Source organism: Falco punctatus (genome assembly GCF_963210335.1).
Source record: "Falco punctatus genome assembly, chromosome: 3".
Lineage (NCBI taxonomy): Eukaryota > Metazoa > Chordata > Aves > Falconiformes > Falconidae > Falco > Falco punctatus.
The window spans coordinates 101,413,720-101,439,981 of record NC_137582.1 but is presented as its reverse complement, the minus strand read 5'-3'; the positions used below and the strand labels follow the sequence as shown (position 1 = coordinate 101,439,981).

The window sequence follows — 26,262 nt, the reverse complement described above, 5'->3', positions numbered from 1 at the left end:
ACACTGTAGTTTCATCACTGGCTTGGATAGTCATTGAGTATTTCTGCTTTCTTCGCGAGTGGAAATACTTTTGTATTTTGGTCTGGGACTCTTTTGAGTGCTGTTATTCTAAGAAAAGCCTTTGGTCCTTGTTTAGACTTTTTCAGATTTGTAGACCCCTGAAATTTGACAACTGAATGCCCAGACCTCTGCATAGTGAATTTAAGCCTTTGACTATATTTTTCCTTTCTTAGTTCTCCTCAAAGTAATTCACAGATGCCCAGAAAACAAGAACCACAGTCAACAGATGTTTTATAGGCTGGTGGAACTATTTTACTGAGACATTGATTTCTTCTCAGTCTTGCAGGCTTTAAGACTTCTTTTTTTTTGGTCTGAAGAGCACTCCTTCCTGTTTACATAGAGAAGCTTGAAACAGTTGGTTTCGTTTGTTTTTAAACAGGAGGCTTAGATACTTTGTTTTTAAATGTTGCACTACATTGTTACATTTACCTTTTTCCAAAGCATTGGCAGGACTTCAAAGGGTTGCCTGGAGGCCTTGCTGTGTCTTACTGTCCTCGCACACTGAAGCCTTGAAATCCTTGTGGTCATTCTGCGGTACATCGATAAGCAATTGGCATTCCTTCATGGAATGAACAATGCTTTTTCTTTGTCTCTTTCTCTGGTTGTGTTTTTTTGTTTTGTTTTGTGTGTGTGTGGTTTTTTTTTTTTTTTTTTTTTTTTTTTTTCTCCTCCCCCTTCCTTGCTTCTATGCCTACATTCATGTCCCATGAATTCTTAACTTTGGCCAGGCAGGAAAGTTTCCTCTGGCAAACTGTAGTGGGTTTGCATGGCTAGGTTTTGATAACGGCGGGGGGGGGGGGGGGGGGGGGGGGGGGGGGAATACAGGGGTGGCTTCTGTGCGAAGCTGCCAGAAGCTTGCCCCATGTCTGATGAAGCCCATGCCAGCTGGGTCCAAGATGGACCTGCTGCTGGCCAAGGCCCAGCTAATCAGCAATGGTGCTAGCACCTCTGTGATAGCATATTAAGAAGGAAAAAAAATAATATCTGTGCCAGCGAGAGGGGAGTGAGAGTATGTAAGAGCAATAACTCTGCAGACACCCAGGTCAGTGCAGGAGGAGGGCAGGAAGTGCTACAGGTGCCGGAACAGAGATTCCCTAGCAGTCGTGGTGAAGACCATGGTGAGGCAGGCTGTCTCTCTCCATCTGTGGAGGTCCATGGTAGAGCAGATCTCTACCTGCTGCCTGGGGAGGACCGCATGCTGGAACAGGTGGATCCCCAAAGGAGGCTGTAATCTGAGGGAAGCCTGCACTGGAGCAGGTGTGCTGGCAGGGCTTGTGATCCTGCAGGGGACCCAGGCTGGAGCAATCTCTTCCTGAAGGACTGCACCCGGTGGAAGGAACCATGCTGGAGCAGTGTGTGAAGAACTGTCGCCTGTGGGAAGGACTCACATTGGAGAAATTCATGGAGAACTGTCTCCTATGGGAGGGATCCCACACTGGAGCAGGGGAGGAGTGTGAGGAGGAAGGAGTGGCAGAAGCAAAGTGGAATGAACTGATCATAACCCCCATTCCCCTGTGCTGCTTGGTGGGAGGATGTAGAAAAATTGGGAATTAAGTTAAGCATGGGAAGAAGGGAGGGAAGGGGGAAAGTGTTTTTCTGATCTGAATAAATAATAAACTAATTTTCCCTGAATCAAGTCTGTTTTGCCTGTGACAGTAACTGCTGAGTGATTTCCCTGTCCTTATCTCGACCCAGGAGCCTTTTGTTATATTTTCTTTCCCCTGTCCACTTGAGCAGGGGAGTGATAGAGCTGTTCTGGTGGGCACCTAGCATTCAGCCATGGTCAAACGAATCTATTTATTTTTTGTCATTAACTAGGGAGCATGACATTACTGGAGGACTGCAGTTGCATTGTGAGCTCTGAGGTCTTTTGGTGACCCTGCACTGGTGCTTGCCATCAGGTATACCTGACATTCTCAGATAGGGTCTTCTAGTCTTAAAAGCATGGCAAAGCATTTGTGGTTTCCCACTGAAAGTGGGAATAGGGAGAACCTGTAACAAATGCCCATTACCTAATGTTGGGTTAGATGTTCCTGGTATGAAGTAGATGCCCTAGCCATTTTTAGCTCTTGGCAGCAGGTGCTGAAAGGTGCTACTCTACTGAATTATAACTGCCCACGAAGGTATGTCTTCCTATGGTGTTGAGAACCAGAAACACCTTGCAGTACTGGCAGCTGCTGAGAGCTGCGTTCATGAGAAGAACCACTCTCATGGCTCTCAGAGTGCTGACAAGGGAAAGAAGTTAGCATAGCCTGGGTACCTGGACAGTTGCCTGTTTGCCAGTGTATGGGTTACTTATGCTTGAAGGCTTATTTACATCCTTTGCTTTGGAAAGGCAACATACAGCTAATCCATCACTGTGTGTTGTAACTAACACTTCTGTGTTAATGCAATGTTTTTGTGGGAGTATGTACTCTGATGGAGAACAGTATTGTTCAAATAGATGTATTGTGTTCTCTTGTTCAGTTAAGGTTGTATTTTGTTTATTCAAAAAACAATTGTGAAGATGCTATTGTTTTGTCATAACCACAAGAAACCAGGATATACAGTGTTCAGATGTGTCCATGTCCTGTTGAAACACAAGTAGATCCTTTTAAACTTTAGCTGATACGCTGGGTTAAACTTGGGTATGGAGAAAAGCTTTAAATCTGTCAGAGACTTACTGTGAGAAATTAAGAAGCAAGATAATGACTTTGAAAACTCTGGTAAGTTGATATTGTGCTGAGATTTATTGATCCACCTCACAGTAGCATGTGAGCTTCTTCCTGAGAAGGCAGTTGTTGATGGTCTGTTCTAATCACCTTGAAGGTAGGTGGTTGGTTCTCCCCTGTCTTTTGTATTAGCTCAGAGGGCTAGCCTGCAGGTTTATATTAACAGTCCTTCATTAAAATCTTGAATTAGTTATGTTTTATGTTACTTTGAGGCATGATAAATTGTAAAAGCTTCATGTGTGAAAAAACTGTAGAAATACTTGTATGGTGTAAGTTAGATGTTTCTGTAAATGATCAAAACTGTTTTCCTTCTGCAGCTATTTGGACATTGGAGAAACAAAGAAAAAACCTGCTGAAGTCAATAATGAGGTAGGATGTCTGAAGTATTTGAGAAATAAACCTGTATTTAATGTTAGTGATGTGCCTGCATTATGCCTTATTTTTTAATATTTGTTTGTTATATTTAATAGTAACACAAATATCTACCATTCTGATTTCAGTGATTATTTCAATAATTATTACTCTGATTGCTCTGAGCATGATGCACTGATTGTCTTCTACTCAGCTTTCTGAAAAGCCACATCCAGTCAAAAACCTTCAATAAAGAAAATCTGTTGTCTTCATTGGATCTGGTCATAAACCTAAGAAACCCTTTTTTCATGCAGAAAAAGATGATGGGAATGACAATTTTGGAAGTCTTAGACCAGCAAATTTTCTTCAAAACTCAGTATTTTCTCTGGAGAAGGGACATTTTCATATGAAAAAATCACACTTGGTTGAAATGCTTTTCCCAGTCACTGCTGGTATCAGTTGTAAACTTCTGACTAGTTCTAGTCCATAATTCTCCAAGCTGTTGAACAGTTGTTTCTTTCAAACTGTGTTAGGCTATAGCCTGAGGAGATAACTGCAGGCTTCAGAAAACACTTTATGTGGATTTTTGTGAGATGCATGACTCTGCATTATTTTTACTGTTTTAATCTGTATGGAGATAGCAGTGATTCTCAACAAATGCTTGAATTACAGCTTCTGCCTGTCAAAATGCATCAGCTCATTTGTTTTTCAATTTCTTTTGTGTTGTGCTCTCATGCCACATTCCCAGGAATTTAGTGGTTTGTGTAGCAGACGTCTTCAGATAGTAGGACACCTTGTACTAGAAGACCCTCAAAACTGAGGCCTTAGTGCCCTACATTTACTCTCATCACAGAATCACAGACTAGTCGGCATTGGAAGGGACCTCTGGAGATCATCCAGTCCAACCCCCTGCTCAAGCAGGGTCACTGGAGCAGGTTGCACAGTCACATCCAGGCGGGTTTGAATGTCTTCAGAGAAGGAGCCTCCACAGCCTCTCTGGGCAGCCTGTCCCAGTGCTCTGGCACCCTCAGCGTAAAGAAGTTCTTCCTCATCTTCAGGTGGAACTTCTTGTTTGTGCCCATTTCCCCTTGTCCTGTCACTGGGCACCACTGGAAAGAGCCCGGCCCCATCCTCCTGGCACTCGCCCTGAAGATATTTGTAGGCATTGACAGGGTCCCCTCTCAGCCTCCTCTTCTCCAGGCTGAACAGCCCCAGCTCTCCCAGCCTTTCCTCCTCAGGGAGATGCTCCAGCCCCTCATCATCTCATAACCTCCGCTGGACCCTCCCCAGTAGCTCCCTGCCTCCTGAACTGGGGCGCCCAGCACTGGACCCAGCACTCCAGATGTGCCTCACCAGGGCAGAGCAGAGGGGCAGCATCCCCTCCCTCGACCTGCTGGCCACACTCCTCCTCACGTCCCCCAGGGTCCCACTGGCCCCTTGGCCACCAGGTCACGCTGCTGGCCCAGGGGCAACGTGCTGCCCCCCAGCCCTCCCAGGCCCTTCCCCGCAGAGCTGCCCCCCAGCAGGCCAGCCCAGCCTGTGCTGGTGCGTGGGGCTGTCCCTGCCCAGGGGCAGGACCCGACACTGGCCGTGGTTGGACTCCATGGGACTCCTCTGCCGACCCCCCAGCCTGCCTGGCTCTGGCTGAGCAGCAGCGCAGCCGCTGGGCCACCAGCTGCTCCTCGGTTCGGTACCACCAGCAAACTCTCTGAGGGCACACTGTCCCTTCATCTGCTTCATTGATTCTTGCATACTTCTTATTCAGAGGCGATGAAATACAACACCTGCATTTTATAATTGATCATAACTTTTTTTTTGTTTCAAATGGGCACAATCAACAGGAAGATCAAGTAGAAGTCACAGATTTGATATGCTACTACAAGTACCATATAAAATTACTCCAAATTGTATTTTCCTCCCCTCCCTCCCCCCCCCCCCCCCCATTTATATATTTATGCAATTGACCCAAACATTGTAGTGAAAGTTTGTTGTTTTTGTGTAGCCATTCATTTCTCCCAGTTGTTTGGGTCTTTTTTACAAAGGAAGGAGAACAATTTTTAAAAATAGGAAAAGTTAGTTAAACACTGATGATGCAGTAAGGTTATACTCTGTTACTGATGTGTATATAAAACTGAGCAACACACCTTCATATCTGCACTACCTAAGCTTTCCAATGTCTTTTATTCATAAATTCACTTTTTGACCTCCAGCATTTTCTTATTCCAGTCCTGAGTTTAATTTGATCAAGTTTTGTAAATCTTGCTGAAACTAGTTACTTGTAGAGAATCAAGTAATTCATCTCACTTTTAATTGTGATCTAAGTAAGAGATTATAATTTTGTGGGGGGAGGTAAAATTTTGATACAGTAGCAGTATTGCATATCCCTGAACACAAAAAACATAGTTCTGAACCAAAAAGCTCACCTTTGGATGTAAATCCAGTCTTTACTGTTTTTTTTTCTGAATAGCTGGATGTGTGGATAGCATCACAATTTATGCTAAAACAGTACCTGAGTGAAAAAAAGTATTATTCTTACATATCCAGGACAAGAAAAAGAACTTGAGGAAATTGCTTCTAATTATCTCTCAAAGTGCAGTGGTTTGCATTCCTTGTTTTGTGTGACTCCCATTAATCATGTGCAGTGTGACTAATTCTGTGTGTGCTTTGCTGAGAAGGTAGTTGTCTTCATGGAAGACTCTTTACCGAATCTCCTGACACAGTTATCAGGGCGACCATAGGCTTGCTACTTTAAGGCTAGTTTTAAGGGTGATTATTTTGCTGCGAATCTTCAGAAGATTCTCAATATAATAGAAATTATGTATGGTTAGAGAAGTAGTTGTAGTGGTTTTTCACTTACAGTTGCGTGTTTGGTAAGAGAGGCTTCTATTATTTCTTTTAGAATCAGTACTCCTGTATTAAGATAATTCAGCCATCTCTCAGGGCTTTGAAGTAAACCAGTATAAATCACCCATTATCTCATCTTGCTTTCTTCCTATTCGACTTACATTTGCAGTCTCAACTATCTCTGTGGAGAGCTTAAGTCCCCAGGTTGAGTTTAACTTTGTGTGATTGATTTATTTGGGGAGAGAAGTCATAAAAATGAGACAGAACCTAGTAATAGTCTACAGATTTTCTTCTGGGCTTATGAATAGCACGATTGTTTTCATGCCCTAATCAATTTAGTCCTAGGAATTAACTTTCAGAGGGCTAGTAACAGAAGTTTTATTGCCTAAATATATTTGTTAAAATGATGTGAGGAAGCAAGTTCTGGTTTTTTTTTTTGTTTTGTTTTTTTTTTCTTTTTTTTTTTTTTTTCCAGGCATTCACTTAGAAATCTAATACCTAAATGTGTTTTAGGACCAGGAAGGGCAGCAGTGTTGTCTTTGATTCTGCTAGATTTGCATCAGCAACCAAAAAAATCATGTTTTTCCATGGAGACTTGTAGCAGTCTTTGATGGTAGCCTAGAAAGTTATTTTGCTTTCATAAGGCATTATTTTAGATTGTATTTCAGAAACAAAATGCCCCCTGTTTATTCAATAATAATAATAATAATAATAATAATAATAATAATAATAATAAAGAAAAGATCAGTCTACGTGTGAATGACAACACTGCTAAGGAAAGAAAATTATGGCTCAGTCCTGCAAGCACAGCAAAGTGTAATTTGTGAATTGTCTTAATGACTGCAGTAGGAAGGTTGCCATGGAGTTATGCATGTGCAGAGAAATCTCTGGCTCACGTCTGAGTTTTTAGTGTTCCAGTGGGCTGGGGTGGGGGCAGGAGGAAATAAATTAATAAAATAATTTGGTTGATTATTTGGCTCACTGCAGCTTTGTGGGCTCCTTGCAGATAAAGGACCTGTGTGCTAGGTGTTGAATAAAAAGCTCACTGATGTCCTCATAGACAACTTGAGGTTAATGTTAGGGTGTGTTTTCTGGTTGATCTTTGTCAGGGCAATTGCTACTCTCTTTGTGCTGGTGCTGAAGTATTAACCTGCTCTCTTTCATTAGCTCCACCTCCTTTTCTTTCCTTCTTTCCCTTGCTTCCTTTCTTCCTTCCCTCCCTTCCTTTCCTTCTTCTCTTCCCCCAAACCCCCACATGGTTTTAGAACATGATATAATTTGTCAGGGCTCCCACATTCATGCGCTGGACACCAGCCCATTCTTATGACCTCAGTAGTGCTGTTGTTCTTCAAGCCTGGAGACAGCAAAGACTGTTCTTCAAGCATGCTCCTGGGGATGGCCTCCCACCTTCCTCACCAGGCAGCTGGCCTGGCTCTGAGCTCTGACCACTGCCCTCAAGGGTGAGCAATCACAGCGATATATGGCCCTGTGCCCAGTACTCCTGAGGGCTGGTGGCGCATTCAGAATTGGTGCAGGATTTTTTGTTGCCCAGTGAAGGAGATGGTCTTGGAGCTCTTAGAGCTGGCCTGTCCTAGACCGAGTTTTGGAAGCACATTGAGGCTGGCTTGGTGGTGGTGACAGTTTTTTGGTACCTGCATAGTGCCATTTATCAAGGATCTGAAAGCTTTAGAAAAGTAGCACAGAAATGGAGAAATTTGTGTTCAGTGATTAAGGGTGATATCATTATGCTTAGGTACAAGGTTATCAATTCTGGTTGTATGAAGCACATATAATTTGGCATTTCCTACCTGATAAGTGTTTTTCAGTGCAGTTTTTCTCCAATAAAACAATTACAACTATCTATTTCCAATTCTGGTTAGTGAGGAAGGAGGCAAAAGGAAGAAAACTTTATGCAGCAGCTGTATGTTGTGTATTTGTATGCAGCTGTAGCGTTTCTTTTGTGTTAGTTAAACTGCTAAATGTTTGACATCTGCTTTTGGGGGTTCTTTAATGTTGTTCTTCAAATTACTTTAAATTTGCATATAACTAGAAAATGTGTGCCAAACCAGAATTAAACAATAAAATTTGTGTTCAAGATATGGTGTAAGTACAGTGATCTGCATTCAGAAAGAAAATAGATGGGAACTATAAAGCACTGACTTCTTACTAAAATCTCTTTTCACTTTTCTCGTGGACTGACAAGACAGAATAAGTAGTCCATCAGAAATAGATTTATCTTCTCTAGTGAAATCTGTGAATCTGATTTTGTAAGGAAGGGGCTTTTCTTTGAGAAAATTAATAATTGTTTTAAAAATAGTTGAAGTATGACAGTAATAATAACGCTTTTAAAATTTTGCAAAATAATTGTAGTCTTGGTCTGTGAGGCCTAACCATCAATCAGAGTTGGGTCTTTTAAAAATTATTATTTAAAAAGCTCTTAGTCATTCTTCTACTGATACAAATCAGGTTTGAAGGTGGTCTTCAATGAAATAATCTCATCTATAATTTCTTGTATCGATGATAGATTTCTTTAATTCAGTGCCTAGTTTCTTAAAATTTGGCTGTTTACCAGTCTAAGGCCTCCAAACAACTGAAATAAATGGGCCAAATGCTCAGCTGTTGGAAAATAGCTATTTTTTTTCACAAACCTACCCCAGATATGGCCTTGAACTTATAGCCCTGTTCTAGGTGAAGTATGATGTATAGACCAGTGTCAGTATAGGATGATGAATGAGGGAGGGCCTCTCTGACATCTCATTGCAGGAGAATGGAATTTATGATAGAAGAGCATGAAAATTATACTGAATACTCATTAAATGTTTCTAAGCAGCAGGAGTTCCAGTAGTGTCCGTTCATGCGCTGTCTGTATTCGGTGGTCAGTGACTCCGGCAGACTTTCAGCCATGCCCAGGGCCAGGAGGGAGATGGGATCTGCTGGTTAGGCACAAGTACCAGTGGCAGTTGTGATGCTTGTAACAGTCAATGGATTCAAGGATAGTTAGATGCCTCAATACCATTTTTACTTTTGGAAATCTTCCTCAGACTGTTGTACTTCTGCATGTGGTGAAGGGAATAGTTCAAGAGAAGGTTGGTAACTGTGCAGAAGGAAGGAAGTAGGTTATAATGGGAAAGGCCTGCAAGGTCCATTTCACTTCAGAACATCAATCTGCAATTTGTTTAGTTTCACGTTAACATCCAGTTTCAGTTGGCTGGTTTCTGAGACAATCTTGATGCAGTAGCATTCGAGCAATTATCAAGCACATCCTCACAAAGTCACCCCCAGCTGCATGCTGCTAGAGCTGGTGGGATTTTAAAGCCACATCTCTGTCTTCCCACTTCGCCTGTGAAGTGTATTAAGTGTATTGGGCACTTCCTTGCCTGTTTGTGTTTTGCTGCCCTTAGCAACAGCAGCAGTGCAGTTTAGGAAAAGCTCCTTAGTTTTCACGCTGCTGTAACACCAGGTCCGTGTGCCACTCAGCTGATTTTCACGGTGCTGCAAATTCAACTGACTAGGAGTGTGCATGATGGTCAGAAGGGTGAGCTGTGGGTTATGAAGAGGGAGAAAGAAAGAAAGAAAGAAAAATCAGACCTAAATGCAGTGAGCGACTGTGGCGAAGAGAGAGACTGATTGTATGAGCAAGTTTGTATCTGGCTTAAGCATTTTACTGTCATGGCAATACTCCTTCCCTTCTGTTTTGCTGTTTATCCCAGCAGATAAGAGATGATACATCTCTTGCTCTGCAGCATTGTGGTAGTTGTTTTGCATGGAATGCTAGAGCAAGTTTCCTAGGAAAAGTCTGATTTTTCAATTCCCATTTGACAGCCTTTGCAACAAGCTAATCCCCTAGAATTACCGTATCCCATTTTAGTTTAGACCTTTTGGGGAGAGAATAGGGGTAAAGAGTAAGTTCAGATTTCTGCCTTCTCCCTCTTTCAACCAGGCACAGCAGTAAGGGGGAAAGAGGACGCTTGTTGCAGAAGCACAGGGCAATTGAGTGTCAGTCTCAGCAGACGGCAGCCAGGCTCTTGGCTGTTTTAAATCCTCCGGCAAAGCCCTCATGCTGTAATAATGTGTCTCAAAACTTTTTGCTGTTATGTTACTGGTAGGGAAAGTAGCAAAAAGATTTAATCCTGACCCAAGCTAAAGCTTTGGTACAAATGATTCCTCAGGTGTTTCCACCCACCACTTGCTCTGGCAACTGAACTTCTTGTTTTGCAAGAGAGATCCCTTCTGTACTGAAGGTGATTTGCAAGTACAAATACATTTTAAATGATGTGCTTGAGGAATCTAAAATTAATCTCTTGAGGAAGTATGGGACAACAGAGTTAATATTTGTTTACTGTAAGCTTAATTGTTTGTAAAAGGTACTGAATGTTATTTTCCCATTAGAATGTGCTAAGTATGGACATTTATGTTTCTGTAGGCACTAGGTCGTCTCTCCCTGTGCACTCAAAAAGAAGAATTTTACTTGTCATTGGGGCTGGGTAAGCTGCTGAGGAATTAACTGGGCTTTTGTATTTGCAAATCCTATAAGCAACTATTTGTTTTAAATTGTCTTTGCTTCACAAAAATGTGTTCAACCGAAACTTCTTTTCTTCTTTGACTTCTTATGACCAACACTTTTTTGAACGTGCTGAAGTAAATGGGCTTTGCAATGTGTTTTTGTAAAAGCAAAGAACTGCAGGCACCTGAGAAAAGCAGATGTATTTTGGTGTTGCAGAACCATTTTCTTGCAACTGAAAGAAAAAAGGAAGGTCATAGTGTCTCTATGAAACAGCATCTATTACCTTAAAAGTTTATAGGGGGCCCACATTAAGCTGCTTTACTGACCATATAGATAGATTTGCCCTTGGTCAATATCAGACATTTTCTTAGGTAGTAAAAACACTGAGTTTTTTTGTCTACACTTCACTTTTTCTCCTGGGCTTCTAGAACAAGGTGATTGTGCGGCAAGGTCTGACATAAGTATTTTTTGTGCTGCCCAAGATTCATTGTTGTTCGTGTTACACTTGGGTTTTTTTTTACTGACTTACATTCTAGAAAAGCAGTTTTAAATTAAGAAAACTTTGCTTATATGTCTTACACTACATAAGGCACATCAAAAGTTAACTCTACACTATAAGGAGATAAAGATGATGTAGACTCATTTCCTTAGGTTTACCACTGTTTTCTATGATGTTTAAGCAATGAAAACACCCTTCTCCACAATTTTATAACATTTGCCTACTTATGTTGTGTTTATAACATTACTATCAGTCGACTGGGAACTGCTGTAAGTATGAAAACAGGCGTAAGAGCTGGCTGGTTGTAGGCCAAGTGTGTGGCCGATTGAGGAAGGGTTGCCTTACCCAGTTCTTTGAGTGGTGCCTTCATTCCGGAGTGCTGCCATTTAGCATTACAAGTGGCTGTGTACGTCCCTTGGACTGTCAGATTCAATGATGCATGTCAGGGGCCCTGGTGCAAGGGATACACTAGGGACTCTGCCTGCCACCCACCAGCTCTTGTCCTACATTTCCAGCTCCAGGTGCTTCCCACGTTCACCTGGGTACTCTGCAGCAGTTCTGTTGCCTGATGTGTAGTAGTTGTGTTCTGGTCACATTTCTCCAGTGATTCATCACTTTTTTTTCCCCACATAAATGTACTTTATTGTTCTATAACTCTATTTCATTTGCAGCTTTTTCTCCTATCAGGTGGTTTAGGTGTGGTGATATTTGAAGGAGTATTTGCAGAATGGAATAATCAATATTTTTACTTATGATTCTTCAGAGGACTAGTAAAGATTCCTCAAAGCTTTCATATATGTATGACCTGAATATTTGTATTTGCATGCAACTCCAGAACATCTCTAGTGAAAACAGTTGATAATTACAAGGATTTGAATGAGCATTTGAAAATTTTGAAACTTTCAAATTTCTTTTTCCAATCCAGAGCTTGTCAGTCCTTACATAGGTCACACACTGGATGGCACAGACATGTGCTAGGACACGGAGTAGAGCACAATCGCTTGCTAGGGGACTTTGTAGAGTTTGTCTGTTCCTGTGATGAAACATGAATGCAGAATGAAACTGTGACTGGCAGAACGTGCCTTCTACTGGTGGTCTCCAGCTGCGGCACATCAGTACATGTTAGTACCGCTCCTGCTGTGGGGTCTTGCTGGCCAGGCATAGTTAATGGGCAGGTCACAGCCTAGGTCATTTAGTCACTGTGTTCCTGGTGAGATCCTGGGCCAGGAAAGGTTCCCTAGCTGTCCAGTGCTGGCAGAAGAGGTGGGCACCATGACCTGGGGAGCTAAGGTGGAAAACAGGATGTCTGAGACTTGGAAGATCTGGACCTACCATCAGAATTTTCCAAAAAAGCATCTGAAATGTTGCTATAAAAGTATTTTGAGGAGCTGCCAATTCTGCATTTCCCTCTGTTTCTCCGTATTTAAAAATTAAATTATTTTAGTATCATTTATGGCAATTTTTTCTTCTGCCTCCTTGAAGTGCATCTTTGTTGCTAGACAATGGAGTCACCACTCTTCTGTCAGCAGTGATATGACTGGATTAATCTGTAGAAATTGAATTTTGGAAGTTTATAATGCCTTGATTTCACGAATGATTTTGGTTTGTTTATGCTAGGTATACCTTGTCCCTAACATACTTGCATTTTTTCCCCAAGTACATTCTCATGAAGAATCATAGTATTTATAATTATTGTTTATTTTGAACCTAGCATTTATCATATCTGATAAATAATGTACATGTCTAATCATAAGAAAAAACCTAATTTTTCAATGAGTGGACTCTTGGTTCACTTTAACTTTTGTCAATTAGAAATGGTTCATTGATATTTTCTCTGTACAGGAGATAGTTTTGCAAGGGTAGGAAAGTGCGTGAATATATATTAGAAATTATCCCAACATGTGCAAATTACAGCCATTTATGTCAAGTCAGTCTATCCTGACAGGATATTCTTTCCTAATTCTTTGCTAAGAATTAGAAAGAAACAAGCACGGTTTGTGGTACCCAAAATCACTGTACACAAAATACTTGTATATCTGGAAACGAATTGCTTATAAAGGTCCATTTCATACTCCTGTGCCAATATGCAAAACTAAACCCTCTTGCTTCTCTGTATCTGACCGGTTTGATTTCTTCTGTGCTGGTGTCACAGACTGCGTAAGGAGTTCCTCATTTTCTGATGCTGAATCATAATTAGGAATTCTAGTGTAGGTATAGTTTAGGGAATAAGTCTATCAAAATGCAAAGATTAAAAAACCCCATGATATACATCATTAGTCATCTGAGCAACTTCTTTACTAGTTAAATCGTATATGTCATTGTTTGGTATTTAGTATCCTGGTAACATAATTAGCACAAGACATACAAAACAGATACTCTTCCTGACTGTTCATAATCTAATACCAGGCAGAATCAGAGAAGAACTGATCAGACATCCAGTGCAATCTTAAGCTATGTCCTTTTTTCTAATTGGGCCTATGAATTCATAAAACTAATCTTTATATATTTCTGTATAACTGAATTGTGCAATTTGGAGTATTTTAATTAACAGCTTGCTTGCAGATGGATTTAGTGGATTTTGGAGCAACAGAAAGACTTGTAGAGGCTTGGTTCATACCACTGGAGAATTTAATGGTCTGTATTGAATTTGATATGAAACCTGGAAGTTGGCTCTTCTTTGATTAACATCTGCCTTGTTCTGCAGAGTTACTGCTTTTTCTGCTCTGTGAGGAGGCTGGCAAAGGAACACATGCCAGTACTGAAGCTTTTAATGAGACATGTTAGTCTTGTTACAAACTTGTTGATGCATATTAAATTGACTTACTGGAAACATGAAAAACTTTTATTTTTGATTAAAAATGATGAAAAAAAAAAGATATTTTGGGGGTTGCTTTTTGGTCTTCAGCTGTCACTGTTCACAGGTTCAGGCCCTTCTGATCAGCCGCAAAGGCCAAAGACTTCCTTTTGGTTTAAATGAGTCTAAAGAATTTGGGGAAAATACACAAACTGTGAGAGGCACAAATGGTCAGGATTGACAGTATTATGTCTGTCACTGAGTATACAAATCTATTTTGCCTGAATAAATTCTACATTACTGATGCCATCATTGTGTGTGTTGTAAGCCATGTAGGGTATAGCGTCATGCAACTCCAGAAAGAGACAGGAGCTATTCTTGGGCTTCCAAAGCAACACAGGTATGATCTGTTTTGCAGCACTGCACAAGCTAAGTGCCTGGGTACATAAGGCCATACCACTGTTTGGTTTATCCCAGCTGAATCTGGCCCCTAGTCCAATGCCCCAAAACTATGGCAGATCCCAAGTGAAACATTTTTGTTTCCAGGGCTTAGCTAGGTGAGGTGTGACTTACCCTCAGATGCCCAGGGGATATGAACTCCATTTCACTGGATGGCTGAAAAGGAGGGTGATTTACCTTGGAGGTGAACAGAGCGATTAAACATTTTGGGAATTTTGTAGGAGCTTTGTGGTCTAGAATGATCCCTGACCATTCCTTTGCTCTGGCATAGTTTGTTTCTGGCTCATCTATGCTTTACGTGGGTTGAGAAGTTTGTGTACTGCTGTGGCGTTGTGACCTATTTCTGTAAGCCTGGAAATATGCTCGGTTAATAGCACTTTGAGTGGTACTTTGTATCCACACCAGTAGAAAGGCTAGTAGTCTCTTGCTCAAGGCTGTTCTATATTATCCAATGTACCATCTAGCAAAGCAAAGTAGCCAGGGAAATGCGGATTATCCAGCTTAATTACTGTGTAGGATAACAGAAATGGTTTTGTTCTGACCAAATATCTCCAAGAGTTTAACTCTTCATCTTTCATCAAAGTGCATTAAAATGTCCATTTAACAAAAGTCATGTTTCTATTAAATAGATAAGATGTTCCCTATGCTGTAATAGCTTTAGAAAGCTTATCATTCTAATTTGCTTTTGATCACTGAACCTTGAACATTCCTTTCTTTCACATCACAGGGTGGTGATGGTGTGTATAAATGGGGTTTTGGTTCTTTTGACCCTAGTTCTACCCTAGGGGAATGCAAATATTTGTTCTCAATTTCCTGGGCACATTGATTAACAGGCCGTTGTAAAAAACTGGCAAAGCCATGGCTCATTGCATGAGCTGATAAATTCGGAATGTGACATTGTGTTGAAATATTTAAAACTTCAAAAAGTTAGTTATAAAGTGACGTGAATAATGAGTGAGATGTTCATAGCACCCAAGACTACATTAACAGAGCCATAAGTAAGGCCAGCTCTTAAACCTCTATAAATCAAACCAGGACAGATCATCAGGTTCAGGGAGATTACGGTTTTTGACTGTTATTTTGCTGCCATAAATATGGCTTTAAAAATAGGTAGAAATCTGTAAATCTTGCAGTTGTTCAGTTGCCCCCTTTGGGGGGCACTTCTGGTAAGAAAAGGAATCAGGTAGTTGTGCCATTTCTTGGCTATGGATAACTAGCCTGTGTCCTCATGTCCACTTTCACAGGCTGCCAGACCTCTTAGCAGGTCTCTAATTATTTAATATGCAATGGAGGAAAAAGAAAAGCTAAGGATGGCACATTTCTATTTGAAATTATTCTCAAGTGCATAAACTCATCTTTTTAAAAACTAAATATGCAGCATGGTATGTTCAGAGGACAATTAAAATACTATGTAATGAACTGTATACTTTTCTGATATACAAGGACAGACCCTCTGAAGTGTCACAGGCCTCTTGCAGGTCCTGAGTAGCCAACAGGAGGTTGGGTGGTGTGCTGGGTCTCTCCCACTTCCCAGTCTATAGTTGAATAAGAAGCGTGAAAAGTATAACGTAGCATGGATAAAAGCAAAAACTTTATGCATGGGGATCAGCAGGTTCACACCTACCAAAACAAATACACATCATTTTGCTACATCTCCATTTTAGGGATTATGTTTTTTTACCTTTTAATGGTTAACACATTTCTGAAGAAAGAAATGAAGACCATTCTTTTTTATCTGCGTATTTCAAACCAGTGTATGGGTTCCACAGAGTCTTTAGGGGAACAGCCATTCTCAATGGTGATTTCCCTGTAATGCCATATATATAATGTGTATATCTCTCCCCAGTGTAACACTTTTTTGAGTTAGAAGCATTGCATGAGCAAGCCCATCCATAGTGTTCCAAAAAGGAGTTTTTAGTTGATCTTCAGTCTTTCATGTGGTCAGATGAAGAGAAACATGATAGAATTTTTTGTATGAAAATTATATTAAATTGGTGTATATGCATGCATACCCACGTTGTAAACATGTATACGCATGTGGACGTGCACACACTAATTCAAAATGGCTTTTTACAAGATCTGTTTTTCATATTTGTATGTACGATAGTATACCTGAGGTAATGTTTTGTCTGCTGATCTTTTTTTTTTTTTTTTTTTTTTTTTTTTTCCAACAGTCAACAGTGGAAGATGTAAGTACCTGGAGTAGATTGTGCAATGTGTTGTTTGTGTTTGCTAAGTGTTTTGTCTGTGTTTGTTAAATTTCTTCATGAATATTTAGCATATTTTTAGTATAAGGCAAAAATTTATAGAATGTTGTTATAAAGCAGCTGTGAGGATGTGCATTTTTTTTACCATGTTTCAGTTAGATGCTAATCTGCATCTTGGCTTTGTATTTTCGAAGGGATGTTTGGAGGCACTAGCTGCAGCAGCACAAATTCAGCCACAGTGAATTATAACTGCAGATGAAAGCTGGGCTCTAAGAGAGTCTCTGTAGAATGTATTCTGAAATTTGAGTGTTTAGAGAGTTCTAAACCACTGCAGACTGATCCCCACTCCCAGAACCTAGCCTGTGTTGAATTTAGCTGTGTTGTTTTTTCCCAGACTCTGCAAGGTGCTTTGCAAAGTTATTTCACAGGCTGTAACTCCTCTCTGAAGCAAGAAAGATCCACACTGCTGTTGGTGTAAGAGGCACTGTGGGAAATAACAAATTCTTTGTAGAATGGGAAGATAAAAATTATGGTGGTTTTGAGTGTCTGTGATCCCATGGTGTGTTTCCAACTGTGTTTAGCTCTTGTTGCCTTGCAGATTCTCATTTTATTGACTGCCTCCAGCTAACTTACAGTTCCCTCTGAGTTTCAACTGATATAATGCTTTCTCCCTCCTCTTCTTAATACTTTGTGTTGCTGATGTATGTTGTCATGTAATACCTCAGATAAATATCTTGCCACAAATTACGAAATGTTGGTAACATTTCTTAGTAGGATATGGAAGCTGACCTTGAATGGGTCTTTTCAAACTGAAAATGTACAAAATTTAAAGATAAAATCATAATGGGGCCAGACCATTGATTAATGTAAATCTTCTTACAACTGCTGACGTAAATGGGAAAGTGCTGATTTACATCAGCTGAGAATGTGGCTGGTGAAATTAAAAGAAAATAAAGGGTTTAGGGGGCTAGTGGTGCTGGTCTCTTAATGTAAGCACAGACTTTCACCCAAGACCACATCGTTGTTAATATGTAACTCTGCAGTGCCAAGGAGGTCAGGCTATTCCAGACACTGCAACGCTGTGGTACCTCCTACAAAACAGGAGCAGAACCAGGTATTCTTTAATTAAATCCTGCATCAGCTCTTCCGCTGGGGTGGTTTGGCATGATGCCATATACTTTAAAGGAACTACATTGATCCAGTGGCTGAGCACTTGGTCATTGTTAATGTATATTGAAATTAAGTGGCTTGCTTTTCATAACCATAAATATGGTCAGACAGAAGTTGTTCTAAACTCTTAGTAACTTGAAGACTGTGCCAACCCCTCCTCCCCCCCAAAAAAATCCACCAAAAAATCAAACCCCAAAACAACAGAGCAGCTAGGTTAAGAATAGAAGAACAGAAAATTATATTAGAAGAATAATGTATAAGGTGGAATTTTTATGTTTTTTAATTATTATTATTATTATTATTACAATTTTTATTTATTTTTTATTTTATCTTTTCTTAAGTCACAGTGCAGTGTAGATCTAGCCAAACTGTTTTTTGAAAAGGTGGCTTTGGAGCAGGCTACAGTAGCTTGTGCTGGGTTTTTGTGCTGTTGTGCTTGGAGAGCTTGATATACTATGCTGTAGCCAGACCACGTATTGGGCATCTATAAGAGTGAGCTGTTGTGTATTGTGGAATACCATGTTATATGATGTAGTTGCTTGCATGCCTGTATGCTTGCCAGCCTCAAAAGTAATGGTGTTGTACACAGCTCATTTGCAGCACCCCCGTGCAGGCACTTCTCTCTGTTGGTTCTTTTTAAACATTTTCTTATAATTTATATGTTTATTTTCTCCTTTCCTCTTTCCTTTGCAGCATCAGAGTGTTCCTGTGCTTACCTTTCTTTAAAACATGCCTTCAGGAGCAAGCAGACCCAAAGACATTAGTTATCCCTCCTCTTCCAGACAAACAATAGCCTAAACAACTGCATTAACATATTCTTTTCCCCTTTTGATATAGGAAGTACATTTGATTTAAACAAGCTTAACAAAACAATGCAAAATTGTATTTTGTTCTGCTTTAGGCCTTGTTTAGGTAGAAAAGTCCAATATTAAGTCTTTGCCCCAAATGGTCCCATCTTACAGTCCCCTGCAGTTTGCTCGTTTAAGAACAGGGCTGACTTGTTAAGCCACAAAAGGCTGCCAGAAATATCAATGGTTCTTTGAGAGTGTAACTCAGAAGACAGACTGGCAAGCTGATGCCACAGTATCTATTATTGGCAGAAATACAATCCATCGAATAATAAATGAGCTCTTAACATCTGTCAGGTTGCTTGTTTTCTAGGGGCCTCGTAACTGTATGCAATAAAATGATGGCCTTCTGAGGAGTCTACATGAAAATTAATGGTTTCATCAGCCTGCAGGAACAACTAAATAATTGGGCACACCTGGGACTATTCTGAAGGGCTCTTTTGTGCTTAGTGAATGCTTTCTAACTAGTTCCAGTCAAACCAGAGTGTTGCAGACTGGATCAGAGAACTTAGTGTGATGGACTGCTTGGAGTGTGTGAGAGCTTGAGCATAGGTATGAACAGCAAAGAGAGCATCAGGAATGGGTGAGGAGTCAACTTTTAGAAAAAGTGGTATAAGGCTTTACTAGTATACATTGAATATTTTTATGGGGGGCTAGCCTGGCGACCTAGCAGCTATACAGAAAAATGTAAGGGCAGCCAAAGTTAAATCACTCCTGTTTTGGATGCAACCTGTGTTTGGAGCCTAAATATTAGGATCTGATGCTATGGAAGTAAATCAGTATTGCCTCAGCCTTCAGTAACTTCTTTAGAAAGCTACCTTATTTTCTCTGTATTGTAAAGATCTTTATTAGGTTGCTTACATTGTGCAAATAGCCCTTAAGGGCTGACAGCAGCAATAGAAATGTTTTCAGATGTTGCAGTTTACGGTGTGTTTTATTTTTCTTCCTAGAGACTCAGTAAATTTTCATCTTAAGTTTTGGTGACGTGAACAACCAGTTATGCTCTGAAAAAATGTGCTTTAAATGTTTCTGCAAGAATGGCTGAGCTCCTAGATTATTTGGCAGTCTCTAAAAATTTCTTTGCCTCTCCTAATGAGCTGGATGATAACAACCTCTTACTCCTTTTCCAAGTCTGTGGTAGTAGATGTGAATCTTCCACTTGATTCAGAGCATACTGGAATTAACAGCAAGTCTGTGAGTTGCAATTAGCTTAGGCATTAAAGCATAGCTTATGTACTGTCTTATACAGAACTTCTCATTGTATGAGGCCAAGACGAACATATCTACGAAATAGAATTTAAGGAATAAATACACCGCCTAGTTAATAGCTTGCAGAAAGGAAAGCTCTCCAGCCATTCCAGGAATGTGGACCATTCTAGCCTGGTCCACAAGCACTGTGGCACCATGTGGCAGTAACATCTTTCTTGCTGACTCTCACCTTGCAGAAGTCTCTGGCCAAAATACCCCTTTGCACTGAGCTTCATAGCACCGCCGCCCTACTGCTGCTGATTGCTTCTGCTCAGTCACTTTGCCACGCAAAGCGCTGATGCTTTCCTCCCTCTGTGACCAGCGTAGGCTTTCGCGTCCTCGGAGTCTGTCAGAAAGCAGAAGACTGGGAGGGCTACACTGCTCACGAGGGCCTTTGAGAAAGGCGAGAAGCTGAAGTGAGTTGAACTCAGAATAGATATGCTTCTTTTTTAGCAGATGTTGAGAACAGATTTTGTTCAATAGATTTACCTGTTGCTGTCTTTCACTTGAAGTGATTGTACATCAAGGAATGCTAGTTTTGCTTTTGTTTTGGTGGTTGCTTTTCCTCCTGAGAGAGCTAGCATAGCTCCGGAATTTATGTGCTTGGTGCAGAATTTGCTGTGTGAGGTCCTTTGGGATATGTGGGAAGTCAGATTTGATTATTTTAACAATCATTTTTAGCTACTTTGGAATATCTAGTAGGTTGAGCACCTCTCTTGCTTTTTCCAGTATATACCAGAGAAAGATCTGGAAAACAGTCTGGTCAGTACTAAATGGATTTGTGTGAAAATCGAAGCAAAGACTTAAAGCACTGGAGTCCAGAGACTTTTTCCATAAATTAAATGAGAAGTACTGGTTAAGTGAGCACAAAGTGTGATAAAGCTGCAACAGATTGTGTCATTAGACTGCTTTACGTAGTGACTGGAACACTGTCGATTTAAATAAACGTTGTACATCTATTTGAAAGCATGTCTCTGTGCATGCTGTCTGTTTAGTCCTTTAAGCTTTTATGGTCCTTTTTTAGAAATGTAGCCAATTTGTTCATGCATGTATTATGGCTTTTGAATGTTTATTAGGGTTTGACACCTTACTTTGATTTGGTAATTATGGAGAATTAAAAAAAAAAATCTTCCTGATGATTTTGGAGTTTGGGTTTATCCTTTTTTTTTTTAAAAAAAATAAATTTGAAACTGTGTTTATAAATACAATAGGGAATCCTAGCTAGGCAGTATTGCATAACTTTCTGTTTAGTATAATGGTATTAATATTGAGCCACCTAATTGATCTCAATGCAGTGTTTGTTCAAAAGATTACAGGGAATAATGCTGTGAATTAAGTAGCCTATATTTTATCCTGAGAGCTAAAAATCTGCAGTTCACCTCATTTGTGAGTCATTACCCTTAAGTGAGCGTAGTGTTTGGGAACTTTTATAAATCACTGATGGATTTGGGTATAAAGACCTGTACAAGAGCAGAAGTACTTATTACATAATAGCAGAGAGACCTAGAGATGACACTTACTGTTAAAAAGAGGAGATGGTTTAATTGCCTGGGCAATGGTTATAAGCGATAAAGACTAAGAAAGCAAGAACAGTATTTCAAGTGTTGCTTTGGGTCTCTAGGAACAACAGCTGGGAAGTCACCAAAGATGTCTCTACAGTTCTGACCTGTCAGTGCAAACCATACGTTGTGCCGTGCTGCACTGTGGTGTACTATGCTGTGGTTGTTATTCAACACGTATATAAACCTGTTGCAGTTATTATGTATGCTTTGTAGAAGGTGAAGCTTGAATGGAATAAAATGCATGTTTTAAAAACAGGAACTTCTTTCTGCAGATATGGTGCCCCTCTTGTTGGTGGTGGTTGGGGCAAACTCTTTTCCAGTGTGAAGGATGAGTAATTTCTCTTTTTTTTTTTTTTTGTGTCCTTTCAGGTCAAGCCTGTTACTCACAGTAGAATCACTGTGTCAGCACGGTTTCGAAAACCACTCCAGGAGCCCTACACTATTTTGTAAGTAGAATTTTCAATTAGTGAACTCCATTCCAGGGTTGGAGGTAGTGTCTTAACTTCAGATGAGTTTTGTCTAAAATGCTCCTCCAAATTATTTTACTTTGCTCTCTTTCAGCCTGATTGCTAACGGAGACCTTATTAGCCCTGTAGTGCGCCTCCTCATTCCCAGGAAAACACTGAATCACTGGGACCATATTCTCGAAATGGTTACAGGGAAAGTTACCCTCAGAAGCGGAGCCGTTCACAGGTACCAGGAAGCTGAATATTTGCAAGATACATTTCATATGCATCGATAAGTTTTTAAAAATGCGTGGGTAGATATAATGGATCATTCCTGCTTCATGGGAAATTCCACTATAAGAAAATTAAAATACATCAAAAAGCCACAGAACGGAAATACATTGACTCAAAGTAATCTTCGAGTTTCATTTCAACTGCTATCTAAAAAAAGAAAAACCTCAATTTGTTTAAACTGTTATTTCTTGATTAAATATTTAGTTATCAGGCATGTAATAATACAATAATGCAATATATTAGTACTAATAGTTAAGTTAATGTCAGAATAAAATAAATGAGCACAGTGAAGTTGGTGAAGAGTCTGCAATATGCAGTAATAGATCTGATCCACGTTACCTTCTAATTTTGATGGTTCTTTAAATACCTTGGGGCAAACAATTTCAAGGAAAATATTATAGGTTCTTTGGTTTTTGAAGACCTGTGCTATGACTAGGATGTGCTTTATAGTCACAGCTCAGCCTCCTTATAAGAGCCAAGGCCAAAGCTGTAGTTGAGAGTTTGCCAGTTCCAGTATCTCAGCTGCTCTGAGTTGTTGTGGTATCCCAGAAATAGGAGATGACCTCTTGGATAGGTAAGTTTCTGTCCCTTAAGGCTTTTGAAATGTAAAATAAACTCTCTAAAATAGTATATGGTAGTTGCAAGTTTTAGAGCAAAATGGTATATGCAGGTTCCATGAGAAACATTGCAGTGTAAGCGGACTGTCAAGGTGTGTGCAGGCAAATTACTGACATTCCAGTGTTGCCCCATGCAGAGTACATTACAGAAATCCATTCCTCAGATGGGAAAAGGCCTCTTGTGGAAAATCATTCTTCACAGTTTACGCAATGTCTGAGGCTAACCTTGCAAAATCTTTCTCAAATCAATGAAGATAAGGTAGTCTTTCAGTTTTTCTGATTGCTTTCCCAGAGCTGATACAGAAATAAGAGATTAAGGTAGTGCTACCTGTTGATTATTAGTGCTCATTTAACTTTTCCTCTCAGCCCTGCATTTCTTTGCTCCTGTTATCTGGTTACTTAGCACTTTTCTACACACGTGTTGCAGCTTTCTGGATCTGATTCTCAGCTAGCGTAACTCAGGAGTGAGCAAAGTAACAGCCCTTTACAACACATCAATTCTTTCTGCTCTCAGGTTGTTTAGCAATTTAAAAACATTTCCTATTTCATTCTCATTACTTGGTGTCACTCCTTGGTGAAACTGAATGATGTACATGAAAGTGTAAGTCATTCTGTACATAGCTAGGATTGCTTTCTCTTCAGTGCTTGGTTTCAATCGTTTAAAAAATAAGATAACATACATGACATGTTGAATTATTTAATGTTTTCCTTTTTCTGGTTTTCTATTAACCCAGTTTTCATTTTCTTTTCCTTAAAATGCTAGGAATACATACTAAAGACATTAGTAAAGTGATTGTTGTTCTTTAATAAGTTACGCATTAATTGCTGGGGTTTACTGAAAGTATGCTAGCATTATGGGAGGTCCTGTAAGACCACTGATGCTGGGAAGGTATAATTTCTCATTAAAGAAGGCTAAGTGGAATTACGAGAAACTGCATTATGCATATGGCAGTTTTTCTTTTCCATGTTATTAAAAGACATACAAAGTTGCCAAGTCTTATGCAGTTCAACATGTGGCTTCTTAAAAAAAAATATAATAATTGATCATCCCCATCAGAATAGTGATGTAAGTAAGAGATATGTGACCGGAGACTGTGAGAAAGTGGCTTTTCTGCTTGCCACATTGTGCATGGGGATGGGGTACAGCAGCCTGATAGGAAAGTACCTGGTGCATCAGCAAGTGGGAATTTGGGGATGTTGGTTCCACAGGTTATGTCTTTGCTGTCTCCTTTGTCAGCCTGTACGCTTGCTTTGTTTTGGCAGCCACTTTTTGGCTTGGATTCAGGAAGGAAAAAGGAAGTCCACTGGCATCCCAGAGGGAAAGGACTAGGTCTTCTGCCAGTGACCAGAAGAAGTGGTCACAAGGACATATTTGTTGATCACAAGGACATATTTGTTGATCACAAGGACATATTTGTTGCATAAACTAGCCTGAGAGTACCCCGCTGGTGTATGAGTGGTTGTGGCCAGGTGGGTGGGTAGAAGGCTTCAGAAGTAAGTGTCACAAAACCTGCGTGATGCTTGTTAAGTCAGTAGTTATTTATTAGTTTGAAGTTCCATTTTTTAAAAATGCATTTTTAAATTCACTTTCATCTTCAGGGACGGATTATGTTTGATTCAGTTATTGTGATTATTATTTTCTAGGTGAAAAATACAACTAGAGATTGCCAGATAATCCATAACATTTTCAGGAGTTATATTAAGCAAACGACTTTTGTGCATTAAATTTAACATTAAAACACAAGCAAAGTGAAGATTGTGAACAACCCCCCACAGTCATGTTTGTATGTACCCCTGTATACCTGCAGCACCACACAAATATATAATACAGTTCTTAAATGTGGTATATTGATTTGCTGTTTTTTTCCCCTGAGTTCCCCAAAGCAGCATGTAATCTAGATTAATTCAGAAATAGGCTTCTTGCTGATTTTTAGATTGCTTCTTTTATTTTCATTGTTTGTGTGAAACTGATGTGTCTGCATGGTAGTGAAAGGTAAGTTGCTCTCTGAATTGCTGGCATACCTGTGAAATGTTTGTACTAAAAAGTAAATATGTGTAATACAAATGGATTGCTTCAGAGTTAGCATACCTCTTCGTAAAGAAGCAGCAATGTGATCAAAGTTTTAAAAAGCTGCGATTTCACTTTTGAGAACTTTTAGTCTTTGCACTTAGAAAACCAAGGTACTGGCAGGAGGCACCTAGAAAATCAAGGTACTTTTATGAGGGGAGTATAAGAAGGACATGGACATGCTGGAGCAAGTGGAGCAAAGGGCCCCAGAGATGAAGGGCTTGAAGATACTTGTTATGTGAGGAAGGCTGGGAAAGCTGGGACCCTGCAGCCTGGGGAAGAGAAGGCTCAGGGGGATCCTGTTAATATGTATAAATACCCGGTGGGAACGAGTGAAGAGGATGGAGCTGGGCTCTTTCTCAGTAGTGCCCAGTGAAAGGACAAGAGGCAATGGGCATAAACTGAAATACAGGAAATTTTACTTGACCAGAAAGAAAAAAAGATTACTGTAAGAGTCATTGAACACTGGAACAGATTGCCCAGGGAGGCTGTGGAGTGTTCATCCTTGCAGTTATTCAAAACAGACCTAGACACAGCCCCAAGCAACCTACTGTAATTGCTCTTGCTCTGCATGGGGTGATGGGACTAAGTGGTCCCCAGAGATCGTGTCCAACCTTAGCTATTCTGTGATTCCTGGTTCCTATAATCTGCATCTTTTTTTTTTTTTTTCTTCTGTGTTTATTCAAGGCTGTGTCACCATGCAGCTTTTTCTCTATTAAGTTAAGAATTTTTGCACTTTGTAAGTCAGGGGTGTTCTCAAGGCTGGCTTTTGATACTCTTCCTAGAAGGTTAATTGTATACATGTATATATAATTTCATATCCCCTTGCATTGTGCTGAAATTTCTGAGTAACACCTGTAGTAGCTCCTGTGGAAGGCTTCTAGAAAGGCAGTTGAGACAGTCATTCAGCATTTCGGAACTTCAGAGTTAAATGCAAAACAGTTAGTGTTGCCTTTTAAATTAGATACAAATATTGTTGAGTTTTGGAATATGCTTCGTGGGAAAGAGCTTATTTGTTATTGAATGTTTCCTTCTTCCTCATTGTTTTGACCATCCTTAAATAAAATCACAAACTTGAAAATGGGAAACATTTCTAAAATGAAATTATGCTTTACTTAGGAGGTCTTTAATGTCTTTCCTCTGATACCTTTGAAGGGATCTACTCCATGAGTTCCTGACCTCTCTCATGCCAAGTTCCACGTCCCGTCAGTGCTCTGGGCACTGCGCAGTAACCTGGGATAACAGGACGTGCATGGCCCCATGACTGAAAAGCCAGGACCTGTCCACTAGCACAGACCAAGCGGATAACACTACACTTACACTGTTATATTGCACGGATCAGAGGGGCAGGGAATGGCTGTACCTGGTGGGCTAAGGCTGGGAGTAGCAGCCAATACAGCAACATTCTAACGAGGGGCTATGTATCTTAGGCACCTACAATACCAATAATCAATGTCCGTTACATCAGATAGATTTTTACAACAATAATTTCTGTTTGTACCCTTTATCGAGAAGGAAGAAATGCATTTGGGACCAGACAGGGGAGTGTCCAACATGTTATTTTTACGTTATCCCGTTTT

General features: G+C 40.1%; 1 protein-coding gene across 2 annotated transcripts in view; it reads left to right on the top strand.

Annotated features, from left to right (window-relative positions):
• The window catches only part of DCDC2 (doublecortin domain containing 2), an 86,203-nt gene that overhangs the window by 10,458 nt on the left and 49,483 nt on the right, over positions 1 to 26,262 (top strand). The window contains exons 2-5 of one of the 2 annotated variants that reach the window (XM_080379486.1): positions 3,089 to 3,140; positions 16,397 to 16,411; positions 21,627 to 21,703; positions 21,819 to 21,950. In XM_080379486.1, the coding sequence (XP_080235612.1) occupies positions 3,089 to 3,140; positions 16,397 to 16,411; positions 21,627 to 21,703; positions 21,819 to 21,950 (276 nt within the window). The remainder of the gene's footprint in view (positions 1 to 3,088; positions 3,141 to 16,396; positions 16,412 to 21,626; positions 21,704 to 21,818; positions 21,951 to 26,262) is intronic. The other variant, XM_080379487.1, reaches the window with a different exon arrangement.